Here is a 24,303-nt window from a genome sequence, read left to right on the forward strand (position 1 = left end):
GAGCAGAGGTGGAGAGTGCACTGTTTGTGCTACTGTTGTAGAGTGATGCAGTGCATATTTTCTAGGATGCTCCCCATACTTGGCTCCATGCTTGTCCTGCCAAAGGATCTGCGGGCCTCTGTGGTGAGGATAGGGGTTGGTGTGGGTCCTCTGCCTACCTTTTCCCCACAAGGAAATTTCTTCCTGTGTCGATCCTTGTGTCAGAGGTGTGGCAGCTGAGGCCATGTGCCTCTCTCTCCTCTGTATGGCTCCATCCTGGGCTTTCATGCTCCACAGGTATCTCACCAGTCTCCTGCTGCATTCCTATGCTCTCTCACCAGTGCTCCATCACTATTTAGCTATCTGTTAATTGTTCTGGTCCTTTTCTGTAGGAGAAACGTTCCTGGGGCACCTCTAGTTCACCATCTTGCCCCGCCTCCAGCCTAAAATTCAACAAAGGTGACTTGTGTTCACTCTAGAAGTATTTCCAGCAAGGGCTGTCTTGTCTCCATTTGTGTACACACAGCCTCTTACACATTTAAGAACTGTTTATTTAGTGAGAGTTGACGGGATGAATGAATTGAAGAGACACTGAATGTTGTTGGGTGCCATGTTTTCTCTTTTCTAGGCAGTAACCAATATATTTGCTTAATCCCTCTAGAAAGGAAAAGGTCTCACTCTCAGGAACCTTCCCTTCAGGGGAAAAGAAAGAAAGACAAAGAGGAAAGAATTGGAGAGAAGGGAAATATACCCTTCTCCATCCCTTCATCCTCATGTTGGGGGAAAATAAAGCAAGAACAGTATTTACTGTTTCTGAAATACTTGTGACAAGGAAACCATGAGAAGCTTAAGGCTATAAACCACCTTGATACTGAATTTCCTAAATGCTGAATTCTATGAAACTTCCCCACACATCTCCCAGCTTATCACTAGCACCACAGCATGTTCTGAGTAAAGTATAAGCCAGTTAAGTTTCTTACAAGAACTGATTACCAACAGATCCTAAGACAGCTGGGACTCAGCCTTTTTTGGACAGGATACAAAAGTGTTGAGCGTGTGTTATCCTGGTACTGAAGAAAGAATGCTGTGATTTCTAATGATGTCTCCTAGTGGCCTCAAACACAAATTGAACAAGATGGCTAACAGCATTAGCTAACAAAGGATGCTGCAACTCAGGACCTCCAGGGCAGAGGAGTCTCTGGGGAGTGAGCCTTTTCTTGCTTCCAGAAAAATAAAAATACACTCAAACATACAAGGTCATTCACTCATATGCCTGTACAGAACACACCCACCCAGCACTGCAAGTGCACGAGCACACACGCCACAGAGGATGCAGATGTGGCTTTGACTTGGAGCACTGAGCAATTTTCTGCCTTTTCCTTTCATCCTTATAAAAGCGCATCAAATTAATTGTGGCCAATTATGTACAAATCCCTTTCTCTCTGCCAATCAGGGCTGTCTGAGCAGGCAAGAGGGGCTCTCACCTGCTTCGTTATGCAAATTGATATTCAAATGCTGAAGAACAATGCAGCCTTCAGCACAGCAATGACTCCAGGTTGCTAATGAGGAGAAGCTGCTGCCAGAGGAGTTGCTTTAACCCTCAGATGCTGATGAGAGGAAGCTGAGAAGGCTTGAAGTGGAGATTGGAGCAGAGTCAAAGTCAATGCCAGCTCTCAGCACCAGACAGGGCACTCCCGGAGCACCATTACCTGGTGCAACTCATGTCCTGACGTGGAAGGTCACCACCAGGCCTGACATAGTTTGGAACAATTTGGAGTCCAAACAGCGTGGACAGAATAGCTTCATTTCTTAAATACCCCTGTGGTCTGACAACTGTAAATATATTCCACAGGATATGATGGGTATCCATAAGCTTGGGGTCAGGTGGGGCAGTCAATGTACCAATCCTCAGAATTCCTGCAGTCAAGGGAAAGCATGATCTACCATGTAAAGTGTGCAAACGCGATCAACGCACATAGGAAGAAATCATTCAACAAAAAGATCTTACATCACGAGATTAATTTGAAAAAGGCCCGTAACATTTACTCATTTGTTCATTCAGAACCTGCAATATGCAGAGAAAGTCATCTTATTCCCCAGGAATTACCGTTGTGAGGACTCATTTCTCTCCGGACTGCCTCACCTTGTTACCTTGGCCCAGCACTTCAGACTCTCCTCTTGAATTGGCATTACAATCTCGCCTCTCAACCCCACATCATCAAAAAGAGGCTTTTAACAAAATTTTGTAATTGTCACCTTGGTCCTCTGTGCTGGGGGTGGTTCAAGCCAGTCTGCACAGCAATGAGAGGTATTTCTGCTAAGCAACTGTGGTCTCAGCAACTTGGAGTGGAGTGGGGCTAGGGGAGTTTGGGGTTGGGAGGCAGGACAGTTTTCCAGCTCCTCCTGAAGAAAGTCTTCCTAATGTGACTTCAATGTCCAATTGGAAATGTCATGAAATACACATCATCCAGTGTACCCGTATTTCAGGAAGAGTCTCTCCAGGATATGGATGACACCGGCAAGCGACCACTCCAAGCGTCCACTCCCACCCCTCCTCTTGGTGGTACCAGCACTTGCATGTGGGCTACTGTGTAAACATAAAAAGAACAACAACATTGCTGTAGTATGTGGAGGATCTAAGGCTCAGTAAAGAAGTAGGAATCACTGAAAGATAATGGTTCCCAAGGCAATCTGTGAGCTGGACAGATTGGTCTTCATGACCACTACTATTTTAGAATGATTTTATATATTTATGCTGCCAGTTTAAACATTTATATAAAAAACAAAAACAAATTCTAAGCTATCTGCTTCTTAAAATGCATTTTAAAAGATACTTATCTTGGGGAAGTTGAATGAGTGTTTAATCAAACATCCATAAGATATTTTTTCAAATTGTCTTTCTCTTAACACCTAGATGTGATCCTTTGGACTGAAAGAACAAGGCTTTTGATGTTGTGGATATGGATCATATAGGATGGCTGGATGCCCCAGAGGGGAGCTTAGGAAAGCACCAGAATGCAGGTAGTAAAGGGCTAGCCATGAACCCAAGCAAAGGCTATTTATTTTCCTTTCCTCCAGTTACCCATCTCTTGCCCCTTCCCCATCCCCAGATACCTGCCCCTGTTCTCCTACAACAGCCTGAACCCACCTCTGCCGCCCTCCATTAGAATCATTGATCAAATGTCTATTTCCTTCACTGAATTGTAAGTTCCTTGAGGCAATAGACATGCTTTCAATAACCTTGTCTATTCAACTCCTGGGACGGTGCCTGGTACATTATTAAAGTTTGTTAAATGAATGAATGTTCTCAGAACACAGTCTAATAATATTAACACTTAAGTTCTCTCTCTTATTGATTAAACTGCTGTAATGATCTAACCATTTACAGTATTGTGTCTCTGAGGAAGTGTATTTCTGTTTCTGAAATGCTGATTTATAAATGAACTATTGAGGACAAAATGTTCCTAGGTTGGAGGCTGCCTATTGAAAATTACATTCCAAAGCCAAAAATAAATTAACCTTTGTATTATGTGTTCTTTTGCAATATTAGCAACCATGGCCTTCATCCACGGTAATCACTATGTGGTTTTATATAAACCGCATCAGTAGTTACAGTCTCAGAGAGCATGCCAGTTATTAGTCACCAGTGGTGGCATTCCCCCAGCTACATGCTTTACATTTTGTGTCTCATTTACTTCTCCCTGCAAACCAGTTAGGCAGATGCTACCTACCTCTACCATATAGAAGAGAAAACTAAGACAAGAGGCTTTGTAATCTAGCTAGGTTTTGAAACCCCTCTGGTGCCTCAGTTTCCTAATTTATAAAATGGGGATAAAAATGTTACCTACTTTCTAGCTGTTGTGCTGATTAAAGAGTTACTACTTGTAAAGTGTTTAGAACAGTGCCTCAGGAATACAACCCAGGGTTTGCCCATAAATCCATGTCACAAAGCCCATGATTTCTAACAGATGATTGACGTGTGCCTTGAAAGCTGCAAACCGCTATGAATCCACCCTGGGGCCCACTGTTTGGTCCTTCCTCCACCCTTCCTGCCCCCCGCACTTGCCTGTCTCAATGAGATTCTGGGGTGAACGTAGTGGGGCTGGTGGAGGACAGGTAATATGTCATAGCGGGACAAAGTATGGAAGGAAGAATGGGGGAGTCACTCTGCAAAGCTTAACCCCTTGAAAATAGCTCTGGATCCAAGGATGCCTGGATAAAGGGCATGTGCCATGGGCAAGAGGTGCCTGGTACCTCTTCATAGCCAATCCTTCAGGTCTTTCGAGAGGAAGCTCCCAGAAGATCCTCCTAGACACATGGTAGGAGCTCAGGGAACGTTGCTGAATCTGCTGCCGCTCACTGTGATAGAAAACAATTACTTCAAATGTGAGCTTCAGATATGGTTCCGCTTGACTCCTAGGCCTTACCCCAAGCAAACTGTTTCTAATGGGAGTGAATAGATTACAAAACTGGATCTTTCTTAACACCTTCCCTGCTTGCATGGTCTATCTTGCCAAAGAATTGTCTGTTCTTTCAAACTCTCAGAAAAAATAAACCTAATTTCCTCCACTTCAAGCTCTCTTGGAGACTTAGAGAAGAGCCTTAGCTTCATTCTGAATTGTTGATGAAGCCAGAGACTTCATTACATCCCTAAGTTTTTAATTAATTAATACCTATTTTGACTAGTTTATTTAGCAATAGAAGTTACGTTCTTATTGTCAAAAATAATCACTACTCGTCTATGATAATCTGCCCATTACTGAAGGAAATACTGACTCTCCCTAATGGCCCATTGTCATTTGGAAAATTCATAGAATGTCCAGTTAGGTGTGCGTTTGGGAGAGCCTGAGTCCCAATGGTTTCAGTCCCTGAAGTTCTTTTTCTTGTTTCCAGCCCAGGGCTCTCTTCCGCTCCTCTGTAGTATTCGGGGTCTCTGCTGGCCAAGTCACACTCAATGCACACTGTCTATTAATGTGCCTTATCCTGCATACCTGTCTGATGCAACTTTAATGTACTTATGTTTTCTAAATGAGGGATGGAAGTCAGTTTTATTGCTTTCAGTCTTACCACCTACTTGTCATTTATTCATTCGTCAGATAGATCCTAAATATCTAACAAAAACCACTACTGAAATAGGGCATAGGAAAATCAGAACAGCTCTAAGTAAACACATTCTCTCTGACCTTTTTGTCAGTACTGAGCTTAGCATCCAACCACACAGCCTATCTCAGGAGTCCTTCACAGCTGCCATGCTGAAGCCTAGAAGCCCTGCAATACGAAAGACCAGTGTCCGTGCTTTGTCACCTCTGTGTCCCTTCTACACCTTGTAAGCCCCTGTTCAATCTAGATTCTACATCCTGCCAAAATCCTGCCCCTCTCTTCTGTTCTTTACACTAACTAACTACATCTTCCTCACTTTTAATTTAAGTTTTTATAATGTCTGCAGTAGCATAGTATCTAGTATATAATAGAAATTAGTTTAACAAATATCTATTAGATGGTGATTGGTCACCCTTTGAGTAGGGCTGCCAGATTTAGCAAATTAGAGGGTACCCAGTTAAATTTGAATTTCATATAAACAGCAAATGTGACTTTAGTGTAAGTGTGTCTCAAATTTTGATGGAAACCCTACCTGTGAGGTGTTGGATGCGTGCTGAAACAGTCTTAGTGTCACAGTCTGGTGAAGGAGGCAGATACCTAAACAGTTCTTAACACATGGAATACCAAGTACAAAAGAGGAATTTCCTTGGCTACTCTTTTCAAGGTTAAATAAACCCAGCTTTTTAACCTTTCACCATAAAACTTGGCTACCCTCTCCGTCAGTTATTTTCTAAACCTTCTCAAATTTCAGTTGTGAGTTAGAGAGGAGAGCACACTGTGGTCATAAAGCCCTCCAACTGGTGCATAACAGAGCTGACCACATCCTTCCCCATGCCACATTGCTTTTTAGCTTTCCATTATAGGCCCCTTATTTGAGAAGCAGCACTGCATTGCCAATGCATGCAGCTTGTGGTCCACTAAGACTCTATGGTCTTTCTTGACCATGCTTTTGACAAAGCCAGTTTCTGTGCCTTCTTGCTCTAGTGCACTGCAGCTTTATATCCTGTGAGAGTACTTTGTATACTTCCTAACTGAACTTCATCCTTTCAATATCCCCTTTTATAATGGCAGGCTTATCCTTTTGATGTTTAATTCTATTTCCTAAGTAACCAGCTATCCAATCCAATTTGATGTCATCAGCAGATTTAAGGAGCAAGTTTTTCATCCCATTATCTAAGTTATTAAAGAATAAAAGACATTCTCTGTGTGTTTGGTAAGTTATCCCATACTACCAACTCAGCTGGTCAAGTCTACCCTTTCACCAAACGTACCACCTACCTAGTGATAGGGGCCTCTTATCTGATAAAGAGAAATGTCTTTCTTTACAGCTTACTTTGATGTGGGCTAGAGACTTTTTTCCCTTGTTCATTGGCTCCTGATTTAGAATTTCACAAATAATTGTAAAATAGGCTAGCTTCTCTGTAATCTGTTGACGAAGGGAACATGATATACACACTTAGAACCATTAAAAAGGATCTAGCAGGCTGGTCTCTTAATAGAATTATCATAGAGCTAGAAAAGGGAATTTTTCAGTAACTTCCTACTAGGTAGGTGAGAAAATATTACCACATTTCCTTCTAATTAGAATTTTAACAGTATAAGCGTAGAATGGATTCATCCAGATTATTTTCCCAAATATGAATTGCAATTCAAAGGCAAGCTATTTTGCTAATAATCTTATCTCTTCAGCTCATTTGGTTACTCTACAAAAAGACTCTTTTCCAAACCTTGAATGAAACACACTTTGGGTTTTAAGTGGAAAAATAAATTTTAATGTGTTTATCTGATGCAAACTTGAAGTTGTTCTAAAAATTTACATCAGACCAGGCTAGTTGGACTAGATTCAAAGAGGAAGGCATTTACAGATGGCATATTGTTAGAGACAAGAGTTTCCAGGGGATGAGCCATCTAAGTTCAGGCCACCAGATGAAAATCTGACCTGAAATTTAGAAGAGACTGTAAAATAAGTTTACTCTTCTTCATCCTTTTATCTTATTTACATTAATAGAAATAATATATGATGTCATATACTAATATTTAACATATTTATAATGTTTATTTGAATCTCTGTACTAGACTGTAACCTCAACGAGGGCAAGAATTTTTTCTGTTTTCGTTCACTGATGTATCTGCAGTAATTATGATAGAATCTGGCACATCTAGGTGGTCAGATATTTATTGAATAATGAATGAATTAATCATTTAGTCAGTAAATGAATGAATGAGAAGACAGTTACATAATTCACATAGTGTTCATAGTATAAGCCAATACTTTTTGTTCTTTCTCAGCCATTTGAATTTGAGAAATAGTGAAAGGTAGTATCATAACGAATGGTTGGGGGAGAAGGAAGGAAGAGTAATGCAGATAAGAAATATCTGACATGCCTAGTCCCAGACAGAATTTCTCATCTTGTGGTTTCCACTCCTATCCAACCATCTAAATTGGGCAGGTATTTAAGAAGAAATCTGAATAAATGTGGTGTCCAACTGTGCTACTATTGTGGCTTGTCAGATCTTAAATTATCAAGTGCTTTCAGGCCTTATTTGGCAATGTATTTGACTTCTTCCAAGCCCTTGATTATTCCGCATGTCCTGTGTGAGGAGAGCAGACAGTGGGCCCCTCTGGGTGTGCATGTGTGAGGCCCGTGCTGTTCTCTGCAGGATGAGACCTCTGCTGCTCGATCAGTCGCTGTTTGCTGATGCTCCCTAGTTTCCTGTATATCACCCATTTAACAAAGGGTAGCCAGCCCAAGAATAACTATACCACTTTCTGATTTTAAAGGGGAAAAGAGATAAATGATAACAAAACAAGCTTATATCAAGGAATCATTGAAAGTAACAACAGTTTCTAGGATTTTCCTGGAATAAGTACATATTCTCTTAAACCATAGAATCTAAACATAATGTCTTAATCCATCTCTGGTCTTTCGTATGTAAATTCCTGCAGAGCAGCCAAATCCCTGCATCATGGCACATCGCAGGTGTTCACTGATTATGCTGGAATGGATGATAACCCTAAAATACAATGTGAATTAATATAGTTGAGAATGATTTTCAACAAAAGGGTTGAAAGTATGAGGTTTGGGGCTTAACCCTTAGTAAACTGGAAATATAAAAGTTCATTCCTCTACCAACATAGTTATTGATGTTTTGCTTTTGTAGCAATCCCTTCTAATAATTATGTGAACATTAAAACTGGAGACCCATTAAGAATGTCTTAGGCACATTGGTCTCCTATTGGTCCTAAAGGACCTAAAGGACTCTTCCAAGGCATGGAAGAGTCTGCCTTACGTTGCCCTTGACCCTCTGGTGCAGTTCCCTGTGCAGACTAGGCACCCAATACATGTGTGGTGGCCAAATAAAAAGGGAGGGAGGGGACAGGACATATGTCCCTGTGTGACAGGGAATATGGCTGTTTGGTCTTTGTTTCCTCCTCTGGGTAGTGAGGAAGTTACTCAATTGACATTTCTTAAACTCTTATTTCACAGCCCAAGGATGTTCTGGGAGACATAATGGGTATTCCTTAAAAAAAAATCCCTGGCAAAACAAGTTTAGGGAAATGCTGTGACAAGTTTAAATAAGTTTCTTCTCTAAAGGATTGTCAGAGTACTCTCCTGTGATGGTCCATTGTGAACCCCAGCGGGGGATGCAGTGTGCCTGGAGAGATCACTGGCCACCTCCCAGTGCTGACATTCTATAACCTGGAATGTCCCTCACATAGGACTGACTTTATTGACCAAAGCAAGAAGTTCTGCTGTGCTGTAAATGGGTCACAATGTGACAGTGTGTGCACATGCTGGCATTTCCATTTCTCAATTTGGAACTGATTGATCTGATCGATTGCCAGGAGCACAGAGGTGTGCCTGTCCCCCTACTTGCCTGTCCCTGGATCCCCACTTGCCCTGTGCCCTGCCTAGCACAGGCCTTCACCAGTCCTACCCCCAACCCAGCTTCATGCCTCTGAAGATGCTGAGACACTGTGTTAGGAACCTCAGGTTATCATGCTAGTAACTGGAGTGCCCCTAAATTCACTGGAGTATCTTGCATATGGAAATCCTAGTAGCAACCTTCAGTATTCTCCCCAAAATTATGTGAGCTGCTGGAGCTTCTGATGCAGCTTCAGAATCTAGGTTTCCATGGTGAATCCATCTGTATCCTTTACTTGAAATCTTGTTTAAAGGCCATTTCTCCTTGCTAGAACCCACAGCTTTCAGGAAATATCTGGAAAAATCTGTGCACCCTCCCAGGTCAGTCTGTGGGGTGGAGAGAGTGGATGGCAATAACACCTGTTCGTAACAGTCTTGCTTAAAAGTAGTCTAAAGGAGCACAACCCAGGCCACTGTCACACATAGGGTGGCATAGCAGTGAAACTCGAATGTCTTTGTCCTTGCTCCTCTGTTTCACTTCATCTCCATGTTATCATAATCATCCCCAACTCTGTCGCATTTTTGGTGCCGACGAAATATTCATATGCATTGTCAAGTCCTAAATCTGACAAGCTCTTGTGGGATCTCACATCTGATATATTTTTTGAAGGAAAAATGGAGAAGATGCCAGGAAAGATGTCCTCAACTGGCGTGAGGACAAATTAACTCTTTATTCACCAGAACGCCAGACCAGCACTAGATCTGAGGAATATTAATGCTCAACGGGATGTTGCATGATGTCTTAACCACTAAGCAGTGCACTTGGAATGGGGTTTTTAATATAATAAATGTATCCACATTTGTGCTATTCAATTCATTCATTCACTGAGGCATTCATTCATTCTTACTGAAAGCCTAGTAAGTGTCAGGTACTGTTCTAGGCACTAGAGATAGAGCAGTGATGATCAAAGCAGACAAAAATCATGGGCAGTATATTACCTTGTAACGGGGAAGAGGGCAGAAAATAAATTTAAAAGGCAATCATAAACAATATTGGAAGGTGTTGACTGCTATGGAGAAAAATAAAGCAGAGAAGGGGGATAGTGAGTGATTGGGTGGTCGGGGGAGGCCTCCGTGAGAAGACCGTGAAGTCTGGCCTGGAGATAGTCAGGGAGCAGTGTGTGCAGATATCTGGGCCTTTCTGGGCAGAGAGAAGGGCATGTGAGGGCGGGAGCTTGCCTGGGGTGTTCTGGGAGCTGCAGGGAGTGGGCAAGTGTGTGGGTGCGGAGGTGATGGGATTGAGGCAGACTCTGCCACCTCCTCTCCGTCATTCTTCCACATATATAGGCGCACTTGGGTGTGTCTTCCACTTTGATGTCGTTTTCTTTTATTCCTCCCTTTATTTTCCCCCTGAAAACAGTCCAGCTTCTTAGCGGTTTTCCAGAAAACATCCCTTCTCCCACCTCTGTGTTCTTCAAGCCACACTGCGTTAGCTGAAGGATCACTGCCCCTTAGTGCTGGGGGCTCACGTGGCGTCCTTCCTCAGCCTGACTGCTCAGTGCGCACTGTGGCATGGCTTCTATCTGGCGCCAACTTAGTGTCCCACCTTAACATGTGAGAGCGTTCCTTCCAACTTCAGTGCACACACTGTGCCCAGGTCCCTCTGCACCTTGGCTCGTGCCAGTCCACTTGCCCTGATCACCCTCCCCAAAGCTCTTCACCTGTGCGGATCTTGGCACACCTGTAGGAGTCGGCTCCATCTCTGCATTGTATGTGCAGCCTCCCTACCCCTATCCTCTCACAAGAGTCTCTACTCCCCTAAACTTCCAGAGCCCTTGCTTTCTTAACCTCCCACTGGATCTTGGCACACCTGTTCAGTCACTGGATTCTTTATTCTGCACATGTTTCCTGAGCATCTGTCCTGTGTGCATAGAACTCTGGATGCATTTTATCGTTAAGTGTGTGCACCCTGGGTTTGAATCCTTGCTCTGCTGGTTTCTAGCTCTGTGGCCTTATTCAAATTATTTACCTGTCTGGGCATTAGTTTCCTAGTTGGTTAAATGGAGGTAATTGTGCCTACCTCATAGGGTTGATGAGATTAGTGAGTTACTATATGTAAATTGTGCAGCACGTAGTAAGTGCTGTAGTAGTGTTAGCTGCTGCTGGCATTATATTATTATAATTACTTTCAAAAAAGCTGAAATGTAGGGATCAAATCTGTTGCCTCAGTCCATTTCAGAGCTCAGTGACTTATACATAGTTTATGCTCATAAATGTGTCTTGAACATGATATTTTATGGCAGACACAAGAATTTGCCAAGCACCTAAAACTTCAACGTATGGGTTATGACATGGTGAAGTTAATGTAGTTAATACAGAATAAACCCATTTGCTTGGCTCTACTAGCTCAGGGACCAAACTTCAGTTATCTAACATGCAGTATAATGCCACATGTGATTTTATGAAATATTTTAGGAAATGTTTATGAAGGCATGTATATCCAAATTTTGTAAAATACAAAAGCTATGACTGCTTTACTGTATTAAAATCATCATTGTGAGGAGAACTGATAATTACCTAAATTGCAGAAATCTAGAGAACTGATATTTTATTTCATACAAACTTTTGTTTTGGCCACAGCAGGAGGGTGGTTCCAGTCCCTCCACTACCTTCTCTCCTCTGGAGCTTATTGTAGGAACCAAGCTCAACACTGAGCTCAGAGAGGCAAGGGGCTCCTTCCCCAGCAGCACAGCATCCAGAGTTGTGAAGACACATTCTAGAATGATGGTATGGCCAGAGGCAGGAGAAGGGCAAACTTGCCAGCCTTCTCACCTCCCAGTGCAGATCTCTTCACACACAAACTTATGTGTGTTTGCCACTGTAGATGATTATAACCCTCATATTAATAATAAGAGAAAAAGCAGCAGAAATGATTAAGGTGTTAAATGCTTATCATATACTAACTCACTTTTTGGCAGTGGTAAAATGTCATCAGGTTCATCAGGGGCCCAGGAAGAGAACTGAGTTAATTTTGTCACTTTTATTATATACCTGTACCTTCTAACTACATTCTATAATGTTATTATCATACTTCAGAGACCTCCTTTGAATGAATTTGAACAATATTCTCTCCAATGAATAATTTATAATGAAATGTAAAAATAATTAATTATTCCTCCCACCTCCATTGCAGATTATAACTTTCATGAAGGTGAAGAGTCTGACTTCCTGATCTGTCACTATATCCACAGCCAGGTTGTCCCAGGGGTAGGGTCCTGGGTGGCTACTCTGAGCCCCATGTTTCAAACGAAGAATCTGATGGAATGTTGTACCTCATTTCTCCTCCTGGAACATTGTTAAAATTCATTTTCAATGCTAAGTGGCTTGTTTATTAAGTTATACAGTTAATAAGTGGGAGAGCTCAGTTTTGAGTTTCATCTTTGAGCCCATAACTGATGTGCGCATTTACAGTTTTATCATTAAATTGTCCTTTCAGTGTAAACACAGACTACCTCCTTTTCACGTCAGTCCTGAGCATTTATGGGCCATGGGAGGAGGTTATGCCTTCAGAAAGTCTGATCTTCTTCCTCCTTTGGTCCCAGCAGGAGATCTTGGTGGGAGAGGCAGGAGGCTGCCTCCTCCAGCCACTTCCTCCTCTCTCCAGACGCTGCTCAGAACTTGAGGTCACACACACACCCACTTCATCCTGGTTGGGCTATAGGATGTTACTATGGAAGGACTTAATAGCAGGCAGCATGGTTTTGTACAACACCCCTGGGCTAATGAAGATAATAGTAGTTGCTATACTTGCTTCATAGTTCCTAGGAAAACTGGGAAGATCAAAAGAGAGAAGAGATGTGAAAAGATTTGGGGGCAGGGGACACATAGCCCATCTCTCTTACTCTTGGGTATTTTCCTTACAGAAATGAAAACTTATGGTCACACAAAAACCTGTACATGAAAGTTTACAGCTGCTCCAGTCATAATCATCCAAAACTGAAAGTAGCCCTAATGTCCTTCAATGGATATGTGGATAAACACACTGGTACATCACACAATAGAATATTACTCAGCAATAAAAAGGAATGATCTACACACACAGGCAAAAGCATAGATGAATCTCAAAGGCTTTATAATAAGTAAAAAAGCCAGTCTCCAAAGGTTACATACTGTCTGATTCCATTTATCTGGCATTCTGGAAAAGGCAAAACTATGGGGATAGAAAACAGATCAGTGATTGTCAGAGGTTAAGGGCAAAGGCAGGGTGTGACTCTAAAACAGCAACACAAGGGTTTTTGGGGTGATGGAATGGTTTTGTATCTTGATTGTGGTGGCAGCTACAAGATTCTATTCATGATTAAAATCCACAGAAGTGTACATCAACAACAACAACAATATAATGCTATAAAAGTAAATAATTTAAAAGTACTATTAAAATAGAGGGTAATGACAATAATATGATACGAGAGGGTGCTAGGTAGGTGAAAAGTGGTCTCTTTAGAATTCAGACATTCTGCCACCTCCTGATAAGTAGCAGCTCAGGCCAAAGCCATCCTTCTGTCCTCGGCCCACCTTTTCTCTTGGGTGCCTCCAAGGGCTTAGTGGCATGTGGGCATTGATTCTTTTTATGATTCAAATGTAAAATCTGAAGTAATAGGATAAATATTTATGTGTAGGATTGCCAAGCTTGGAAGACAAAAGCCCCCAGATTCCATGTCTCTGGCAGATGGATCCCTGCAAACAGGATGTCCGATATCCATCTCTGCAAGGTCGCAGCACTGGTTTGTTCGAATCTGCACATACTGATTGGACTCAGACTAAATGAGCCATTTCTCAAGGTAGCCAACTACCTAAGAAGGCAGTTCCTCGCCACCCTCTCCATTTTAGCAGAGTTGCTTTCATTTCTGTGCTGTCGTCCACCAGATCCAACTCTAATTAACCTCCCTAGGACCGGTGACAGCTGAGCAGGAGATGGCCTGGTCCAGTGGTCTCAACAACAGCCTGGGCGCCACCAGCATTGAGGAGATATTTGGTTTTGTTTTCAGAACGTGCTCTTCAGGTGTCATGGCTTCCAAGACTTCTCTGCAAATATGTTTCCTCACTGTCACCCTGAAAACTAAGGGTGTGGGAGGAGTCTTAGAGCAGAAGGTTCCTCTAGCGTGAACTGATGCCAACTTCCCAGCTTCATCCTTCCAAATCCAACCCATCCTCCCCACCAGCTTCTGTCCAGCTTCCTTCAGGAAGCCTTCCAGGACACCCTGGCTGGCTGCAACCTTTGTCCTTCGGAATTTCCACGGCAATGGCAGACACCTCTGTGCTCCTGCATGTTAGTTGGTTGTGCACATGCCATCTTTCATGCTCTTGGTAAATGGGGGCAGCATCTGATGCGTTTCTATTCCTTCTTACTCCTCCCTGGTGCCCAGACCATTCTCGGAGCTCAAGACTTCCTCAGCTCCTGGCCCTCCATCTCGTTCCCTCCCACCATCTCTGCTGGTACCTGAGCACTCTTTCTAACACAAAAACCCAGTCTTGTCATTCGGACAGAATTTTTCAGTTGCTTCCGATGACTATGAAGGTGATAGTAACAATAATGATAATAATAGCTGACATAGTGTATTTATCATGTACCAGGTGCTCCGCTAACACTTTGCCCAGGTTAACTGGTTGAATACTCAAACGTTATGAGGCAGCTACTGTTATTCACCTGTTGTACAAATGTGGAAACTGGGGCACAGAGAAGTTAAGTGAGTTGCTGAAGGTCACACAGCTGTCGAGCGGCAGAGTTGGGATTTGAACTCAGGCAGTTTGGCTCCAGAGACTCTACTGTTTTCCCTCCCTTTGAGTATGAACTCTGAACTCCTTAGCACATAATCCACCTCTCTTTGTGATCAAGGCCCTCTGCAGCCGTGTCACCTCCAGTCACCATGGCCATATCTGATAGGCTCTGGTGCAGTGTTCCATAGCACTCATAACGTTGTTCGTTGTCACCAAGTCACACCAAGCTTGTCCTGTGTCACCATGTATCAGGTTTAGCCTGATCTTTATGTGCCTGGTTCCTCTTTATCCTTCAAGTCTCAGTCCAGACGCCACCTTCTCAGAGAGGCCTATTCAGGACAGCCAGTCTAAACTTGTTCTCTTACTGTCGTTCTTTATCCTGTTACACTGTTTCAGTCTCTTCACAGGACTTCATTTTCACTCTGAAATCGTCTGCGTTCCAGTTATCTATTGCTGCACCGCAAATTACCCCAACACTTAGCGGCCTAAAGCAAGAGCCATTTCATTGCATTTTCCTATTTTGTGGGTCAGATATTCGAGTGGGGTTTATCTAGAAGATGATCCTACTTCATGTGCGTCGACTGGGATCACTTGATATTCAGCTGGCAGCTGGGCTGTGCTCAGCTGGGCTGGAGGGTCCAAAATGACTTTAAGTCCTGGTGTTCTGGCTGGAGTAGCTGGAAGGCAGGACTCAGCTTTGACTGTGGACAGGAGCACCTACAGGTGGTGTCTCCACTGTGGTGGCCTCAGGGTTGCTGGACTTCCTACTTGGTAAACTGATTTTTAAAAACTCTCTTGGAGCGAGGTTCTAAGATGCCAACACAGAAGCTTCAAAGTTTCTCATGTTCTAGCCTCAGAAGCCCCAGAATGTCACTTCTGGGACATAGACCTCACCTCTTGGTGTAAGGAATGGCAAAGAATTTGTGGCTGGTTTTAGTCTACTACATTAAAAAAAAAAAAAAAAAAAAAAAACAGGCTTATTATTTGCCTTCTTTACAATGTGAATTCCTTGAAAGCAAGATCTTATTCTTCTGCAATACTGAATCCCCAGTACCCAGAGTCTTGTCCATACACAATAGATACCCATTAATAATTGCTGAATATTTATATAAATGAAAGAATAAGTGAATGATCAAATGAATGAATGAAAAGCTGAATGAATGTTTACATGTCTGACTCTCTGATATGTAACTCTTTGAAAATAGGGCCTGATTTTTTCATCTTTGTATCCACAGCTCCTAATGCAGTCTCGTACACTAATAGATGCTTGGTAAATATGTGCCAAATGAATTGATGTATCTTAATCATTATAGTCAGAAAAGATAATGTCAGTTATTCTCCTCACCCTGTACGTAGGTGCTGAATAAGGATGGCTATTATCAATGAATTAATAATGCACTATATGTAGAAATATCAATTTATATATTTACTAAATAATAAAACAAAACAGACCAAATCTCCACTTCCCTGATTGTACCCTTCTTCCCTTCTTTCTGCAGGAGGCTGTATAAGAGGCTCTTTAGTGGGACACCCCAGGGCCTTACAGTCTGATCATCTCTGGGTGGGGGCAGGGGCCTTTCCTCCTGGCCTTCAGGCACCTTACTCCTTGCATGACTGCTGAGATTAATTCACTTTGAGGTCATTAAGATAAAGGCTGAGATGATGATCTGAGCAGCACAGAGGGCTGAATTCTGATTCCCCGCTGCTCCAGGAGGATCAAGTGAGATTACAGTTCTCTTGGCATTCTGGCATTGTTTTGCCCTCGTGCAAGTGCATGCTTGCAGTAATTGTTGGAAGCCATGTGTTGAATCCAGTGGGAAGAGTGGGAGTTGGTATTTGATATGCCAGATAGGGAAGGATACCCTCACTATGCGGTCCCACTTACAGTGTCTAGCTCTGCTCCCCAACAAGCAGGAGTGGGACTACTCTGCTGGCATTCGAGCTGGCAATGCGTAGTCAGTTCCCAGGGTCAAGCCTCAGCTTGTCCTCCTATTACACCATGTGGCCTTGAACAACTTACTTAACCTCTTCAGGGCTTTGGTTTCCTCATCTAGGAAATGGGACTGATCCCTAAATTTCTTTCCATTCTGTTTTTTTATTTCCCTATTCGAATCTAAGTTTTAATAATCCCAATCTGGGTGACTCCTAGAAAAAGATTCCAAATTCAAGGAAGCCCTATGATGGCTAGAGGTGATTAATAAGGAGTACGTATAAAATTCCCTACTTTAAAATCATATGGAGTTTTTAATTCAATTGCTGGTCTCCCTAGTATTTTGGGCTTTTATATTTTTAAAAAAATTATTTTCACGGTCCTCCCTGTTCCACGGATTTTAAGACATCCTGATTATTGACAGCATTAAATTTACTCCTTCCCAAATCCCCAGAGAGCATTGATTGCCACTCAGGTTAAACAAGTGCCACATAATGCCTTACGGCTCGGGTACATTTTATTATAAGGGTATTTACTGGAATCATCAAGATACTTCGAAGATTATTTTTTTCTTCTTCCCGTGGGCATCCCTAAACATACAGTTCTCCATGGACATTAATTTTAGTAAAATTCAAGTTCCAATGGCAATTTTTAAAAACCTGTGTTTTATTTGAACCTCACAGATCTTACCAAGCTTGGACAAGAATTTTCAAAGAAAAAGACAAGCTCACTTCTGCTTCTGCTTTGGCTAATTCTGGGGCAATATGCTCTCTCTGTTGGTTCCCAGACTGGCCTAGTTTAAGGAACAAATTAGAAAACAAGAGTTTTCAATCTTAGGGAACATTGCCTTACATAGGGCAATTTTAGATATTAGAATTTCATCCCCACAGAAGCAGCTAACAATTTTGAGAACCCACCATGTGCCAGATATTGTGTTAAGTGCTTTCCTACATATTATCTTATTCATTAAAATGCTTCCAGAAAAATGGGGCTCTATGAATTTAAATAACTTGCCCATGTTCGTGCAGCTTGCCCAAGACAGAGCTGGAATTCAAATCCAAAATGCCTCCCAGACCAGTGCTCTCCTTGTATCCCGTAACTGACTATTTGATTTCTCTGATTGTTTTCTTATGGAAGATGCTATAATAATATGTCTTGCTATGTCAGTATCTGCTTTCTTTAGTTTTTTTTAATAGCTTTAATTTATTTTCATGTGTTTTTTCTCAGTCAGTGGCTTGATGTTTTATGATCTTAACTGCTTTTTTAAAAGAGAGGTTCTTAATTTTGATGAAGTCAAATTTCTTTCATCTTTTTTTTTTTTTTTTTTTTGTGGATGGATTGTGCTTTTGGGGTTGTACCTAAGAAATGTTTGTTTAAATCAAGATTACAAAGATTTTCTCCTATATTTTCTTCTAGAAGTTTTATAATTTTAGGATTTATATTTTCGGTATATGATCCACTTTGAGTTAATTTTTGTATATCTTGTGAGGTGTGGAACAAAGTTCTTTTTTTTTGCATACAGATATCTAATTGTTCCAGCACCATTTGTTGAAGACTACCCTATCTCGACTGAATTGACTTTGTACCATATATGTATGGGTCTATCAGTGGACACTCTATTCTATTCTGATAATGTCTATGCTGATGCCACACTGTCATTATTACTACAGCTTTAGAATAAATCTTGAAGTCGGGTTGTATAATCCTTAAATTTTTTCCTTCCTTTTCAGAGTTGTCTTGGCTATTCTAGGTTCTTCATCATTTCTTTAGTTTTTATTTATTCAAGGATGCAGTTGTAAAACAGTCTGTAGACATCTAAAGATAATTTAAAATTAAAAGTTAGTATCCAGAAGTATGGAAACTTGCCATAACATAACTTCATCAGGAAGTGAGGCACTCCAGGCATTGGATTCCATGTGGTTAATCAAAAATTGTTGCATGTACCTTGCATGGATTGCCAATTTTTTGAAAAAAAATTAAAATATAATAATTTATACCAGAATTATATTGGACATGATTATAGCTTTCATTGATGCTTCAGAAAATACTTTGGGCCCTAGAGTGTCTTAGTCATTGTAAGCATCCGTTGTCAGTGTCCTAGCAAAGTGGGGAGTTTGTTTGGTTGTATTGCTGCCTATCATAGAATCTACTCTACTTTTGATTTAGGGGATAGCCTTCTTCAGACTTCTGAAGTGTTGTATTTGACAGTGATATGCAAAGCACTCTGGTGTCTGTCTCTTCCAATAAAGTGTATCTCTGTCTACTTTAAGCTTGCTATCAGCTGGGGATAGTAGTAGACAGGAGTAACTATTAATTAGGCCAGTGGGGCCCTGTTAAAGTTTGCCATCACCACCACTGTGTGATGTTGAGCAAATTACTTTCTCTCAGGTTCATCATTTGTAAGATGAAAGGTTTGGACTAGTTAACCCTGAGTGTCCCATTCACCTCTGAAACTCTTAGACTCTTTTGTAGTGTCTTTATTCACTTAAAAATCACAAGCCCTTTAAAAATAATCAAACAAAAACTCTTAGTGGCACAGAGCACTGTGATGAATCCAAGGGGGAGCCTTTTCAGTTAGGAGGTAGTGGTCTTTTGAAGCACGACAGATTGCTAACACCACTGCATAACTCTACTTTTAACTGGGGAGCACTGAGCAATTAGATGACATTTATGGTTCTTAGTGCTGTGGCATTTTGTGGTCCGTGACACCCCCTTTTTCTGAGAAGGAAAAGAATGGCTTCTAAGCCCAGGCAGTTCCAAAGGTTCAGAGTTCTCCTGAATTGGCAGGTTAGATTTTCAAATATATCTTCCAAGTAAATGGTGCAGTATTGAAACCAAGAAGAATCTGAGCTTCTCTGGTCATATTCTATATGATCATTACTATCCTAATAGAATGAGAAGCTTGGAGAGCCTGAAGTTTACTAGGAAATGCAGGATATAGACATGAATTTAAGATAATATATGGGAACATTTATTTAGCATTCACTGTGTGCCAAGTGCTGTGCCAAGCACTTCTTACGCATTATATCCTGTAGTCCTCACAGAATCTTGAACACTAGGCATTATTGTCTCCTTACAAACAAGGAAATGATACACAGAGAGTTCATCTTACTTGCACCAGGTCAGCACAGTAGTAAGTGGCGGAGCTGGTCTTTAATCCACATCTGTTAATCTAGAGGTTAAACTCTAAATGACTGTACCAGAAGACTAGTGCTCGTGACTTAGCCACTTCATCTGGAGAGTAGTTGAATTTGTGGTGTGAATTACAATGATCTACACCAAGAATAACAAGTACTGATGGGTCATTTTTGGGTAGACTTGATGGAAGAAGGAATTCACAGAAAGTTTTCTGAAGAAATTGCTTTGAGTTATATTTTGAAACAAAGGACATGAACTGGCTTAGAGAGAAAGGTGAGTCTGTGCTGAGGAGATGCATTATATAAGGCCGTGAAGATACAAATGGACAAATTATGTGTTCGGGAAGCAACATAAAGACTTACTCATTGCAGGCAGGGTAATAGCCAGAAATAAAGTTGATGTCATAGGGGTGAAAATCCAAGAGGTTTCACTTTATTATGATGGCACTGGAGACTCATTCTCAATTCCTAAGCAAGGGGAGAAACATAATTAAAATTGTATTTTATTTTACAATTTATCCTACAACCCATGTAAGGTAAATTTGAGCTTTGAATGCATCAGAGGAGGTCAAGAGAAAATTTCTTAGTAAAACATATTTTATACTCAACAAATTATCCTCAGGAGCACAACATAGCTCGCCTCGCTAGGGCCCTGTAGTCTTAAAAATGTGATGACAATGCATTTAAAGCCCTTAAATTAAGAGACTTGGATGCAGATTTTACACAATTTTTGGAAATAAAGGTGATTAGTTCACTGCAGTTAAGCTAACAGCATTTGTGGGGGGGGGGAGGTCGCTCATCAACACTGTTATTGTGTAATGTGCATAAAAAGATCTACAAGGGTTGTAGATAAAAGTCAGGGTTGACCAAATAGAAATCTCTCAACAATATGTATTAAACTGAGTTGAACTGAAGTCCACTTTCAGACAGCAATTGCTGCTTCTGAGTGAGGGCTAACGTACTGGGTGAGTTATAGTTGGGTCCCTTCCACTATAAATCCACTGATGCTAACTTAATGTCTCTTCACATTTTCTAAAGCATTTTCTTTTTCTCTCTCTCTTTTTCTTTCCAGTTCCAGAGACCTAATGACTTCTCACCCCCTTTTCGTTTTGGGACTGTGCCCAATGGCAGCACAGAGAGGAATATTCGCAATAACTATGCAGAAATGCATGCCTACATGGGAAAGTTCAACCAGAGGGGTGTAGACGATGCACTGCTCTCCCTGAAAACAGGGTAAGAATTGCTTCCAAGCTCAGGCTTCCGAATATGTTCCTCGCATTTATTAAACATGTATTGAATCAGATGTACTAGTATACCAGACTCGGTGCCATAAAAAATTAAATCAGATAAGACTTCGTTTGCTCTTTACTAATTTGCAAGTTAAATTTAAACACCTGTTGTCTAAGAGGTGAAAATGACAGTCCTTGTGAATGTGGACCAGGGAGAAATAAAAGAAACAACTGTAAACGTTTTTAGATAACGAACAGTAAGAAGGTGTTGACTGATCTCTCATCCCAGCATTTTGTTGGCATTCTTCGTGACCCAGCTCTGTACTCTAGGGAGCATTTGCTCATTAGAAAGAGCGCATGAACTACAAATGCGTTGGCTTGCATAGCCCCAGCCACGCCTGTCCCTGTGATCATTTAGCCTCCAGAAGGCACAGCTGTGGAAAATGATAGACAATTGAGCATTGTAGTTGTTGGGATTTGGGGGTTGGGTCAAGGGGCCTTATAGCTGATATCCTTTGCTGTATGATGCCTAGCAGCACTTGGACCGCCTCTCAGGACCCCAGTAACTCCATGTCTGGAAGAGCCACCTACACACATGTTACTTAAAATACTGTTAGATTCTAGCTTATCACCATGTAAACTCACAGCAGACTTTAGAAGAGAGGATTTGAGCTTGGGGGTGGGACCACTTGGGTAGTCCGTCCCCTGAGACACCCACAGTTCTCAATCATATCAGAGCTTTGTTTTTGGGTGTGCCACCTTTCTATGGGGTAGCTTTTATTAAACTTTCTGTCTTATCATGCCAGAAAGGGCTTGGTTTTTCTCAAGGAGGAGCAAAGCTATTTAACTTATAAAACTGAGGGGAATGATTCATGCTTTTCTTTCATGCAGACCTCTCTACTACCTGTATGGCTACATCTGAATTTCTCCCTCTACCTTCAATACGTCTAAATGTTGGTTTTAAATATTGATTTATGCCTTTCTGCCCTTACCCCTAGTCTTACTCCCTCCCCTATGTACTCAGTATGTATCCAGTCTTTGCAAAGCACAATACATAAAATGAGGTTCTTATAAATTTGGGAATTTGAGAGATCTGAGTTCTTCTATATGTTGCTTTCTCTCGCAGTTTTACACATTTGCTCTTACACGAGCCTGTGCCATCACCACCTTAACCTCTCAGCTCATCCTCGTGCTGCCCAACGGAATATTGGAACCTTTCTGACCACAAAAATAGCATTGCACGTCTCTTGAAACACATACACCTACACGTGTCCACACTCTGGACTGTAATGAACTGAGAAATGAAAAATGTTATATAAATCTAACCCATGCTATTTGTTGTTATCATTGTGGTGGTTATTTTTCATTTTTTCTGTTATTATTTTTATTGATTCCTTTTACTCCTTCTCTTTTGCAGACACAGTTTATGAGTTGGCATCAGACCCAACTTCCATTCTTACCATTCCCAGTGGGAGAGAAAAAGCTCCTCCTTTCAACCTGAAATCATATAAAGCTTTAGGTTCTGGCAGAGTTCCAGCCTCAGTCTTACTTTGAACCAATTCTCTCCACAGTTTGCTAGAACCTTACTGCTTCATATTAACAGCCCCATAGGTAGCTTTGTTCTGAAATTCCTCCCTTGGATTTTGTTGGCTTCTCTCTTGTACAGGAAACTGGATGCCTTCATCTACGATGCAGCAGTGTTGAACTACATGGCCGGCAGAGATGAGGGCTGCAAGCTGGTGACCATTGGCAGTGGGAAGGTCTTTGCTTCCACCGGTTATGGCATTGCCATCCAAAAAGATTCTGGGTGGAAGCGCCAGGTGGACCTTGCTATTCTGCAGCTCTTTGGAGATGGTGAGTTAATGAAAGGAAGAGTACCCATTTGTCTCTACGAATAGCCAGTCCAATACATCAACCTTTCCTCCTTCTCCATTCCTCCAAGCCGTGCATTTCCAGAAATGCATTTCATAGTATATTATGAGATATGGAAATACATATTCGTTTTCTAGGGCTGCTGTAACAAAGTACTACAAACTGAGTGGCTTAAACAACGAAAATGTATTGCCTCACAGTTCTGGAGGCTAGAAGTCTGAAATCGAAGTGTCAGCAGGGCTGGGACTGCTGAGGGAGAACCTGTTACATGCCTCTCCCCTAGCTTCTAATGGTTTTCTGACAATATTTGGCATTTCTTGGCTTGTAGAAGCATCACCCTAATCTCTGCCTTAATGTTCATATGGTGTTCTATCTGTGTGTATTCTGTCTATATGTGTCAGTGTCCTAATTTCCCTTTTTCTTAAGAATACCAGTCATATTGGATTACCAGTCGCCCTACACCAGGACGACCTCATTTTAACTAATTATATCTACAATAACCCTATTTCCAAATAAAATCACAGCCTGAGGTACTGGGGGTTAGGACTTCAACATATCAATTTGGAGGAAACAGGGTTCAACCCACAACAGGGTAAAAGATGGGTGAGAAGATTAAAGTAGTTGGTCAAGGAGGTATGTTTCAGGAGTACAGGCTGTAATCAAACCTTCAGGGATAAAATAGAAGTTGATATTTGATGTTTCAATCAATCATTTCATATGTGACCAAAACAGTAGATAGAACTGTGAAGGTCTCTGCTCTTTACGTGCCCAGAGAAAGGGTAGAGGATTAAACTCACAGCCAGCTACTCATTCTTTCTTCTCTCCCATCTTGCTCTTTCAACTGGAAGAGCTAGGAGGCAGGGCTAGGGTCCTCAGAGGCAGGCACAAGAAGCCATTTCTCAGTGTCACTCTGGCACTGGTTGAGCAGCCATCTTGCTTGGAGAAAATCTCGTATCCTATTTCATTCCACTCCTGCCTTCTGCATCCCTCTTCACCTTCTTGTCCAAAGTTCCCACTCTTTCTGTCAGCCTCACATAAACTAATCTAGTTACAGATGAGCAGCTTGACTCTTCTTGGCTCCACAGGCCAAGAAGTTCTTTAAAGTATGTTTGCAGCCAAGCGGTTCTTTAAAGTGTGTCTGCAGAATCTTTGCTGTTAGTGATGAGGCCAGAAGCAGAAGATCACAGCGGATTTTGAGACTCGAGATAAATGTGGCTGCTCCTATAGTTAGGAAAATCATAGTTTGATTGCAGAAATGAGTACAAAGGGATTTGATTAACATTGGGAAAAGTAGGGCGTTATAGTGGGAGTGTTAAGCCATTTGGGCATAAGAGCTTCTGTAATTTTAGCGTAGTTGTCACTTAAAGGCAGTAATAGAGCCTGTGTCTATGAGGAAGAGCAGCAGTAGAAATGAT

At 41.6% G+C, this 24,303-nt stretch overlaps 1 protein-coding gene across 1 annotated transcript in view; it reads left to right on the forward strand.

The window, feature by feature from the left end:
• GRIN2B (glutamate ionotropic receptor NMDA type subunit 2B) overlaps positions 1–24,303 on the forward strand; it is a 285,725-nt gene that overhangs the window by 255,856 nt on the left and 5,566 nt on the right. Inside the window, exons 9-10 of the mRNA XM_063075751.1 lie at positions 20,860–21,020; positions 22,683–22,870. Coding sequence (XP_062931821.1) covers positions 20,860–21,020; positions 22,683–22,870 — 349 coding nt within the window. The remainder of the gene's footprint in view (positions 1–20,859; positions 21,021–22,682; positions 22,871–24,303) is intronic.

Source organism: Cynocephalus volans, chromosome 12, assembly GCF_027409185.1.
Source record: "Cynocephalus volans isolate mCynVol1 chromosome 12, mCynVol1.pri, whole genome shotgun sequence".
Classification (NCBI taxonomy): domain Eukaryota; kingdom Metazoa; phylum Chordata; class Mammalia; order Dermoptera; family Cynocephalidae; genus Cynocephalus; species Cynocephalus volans.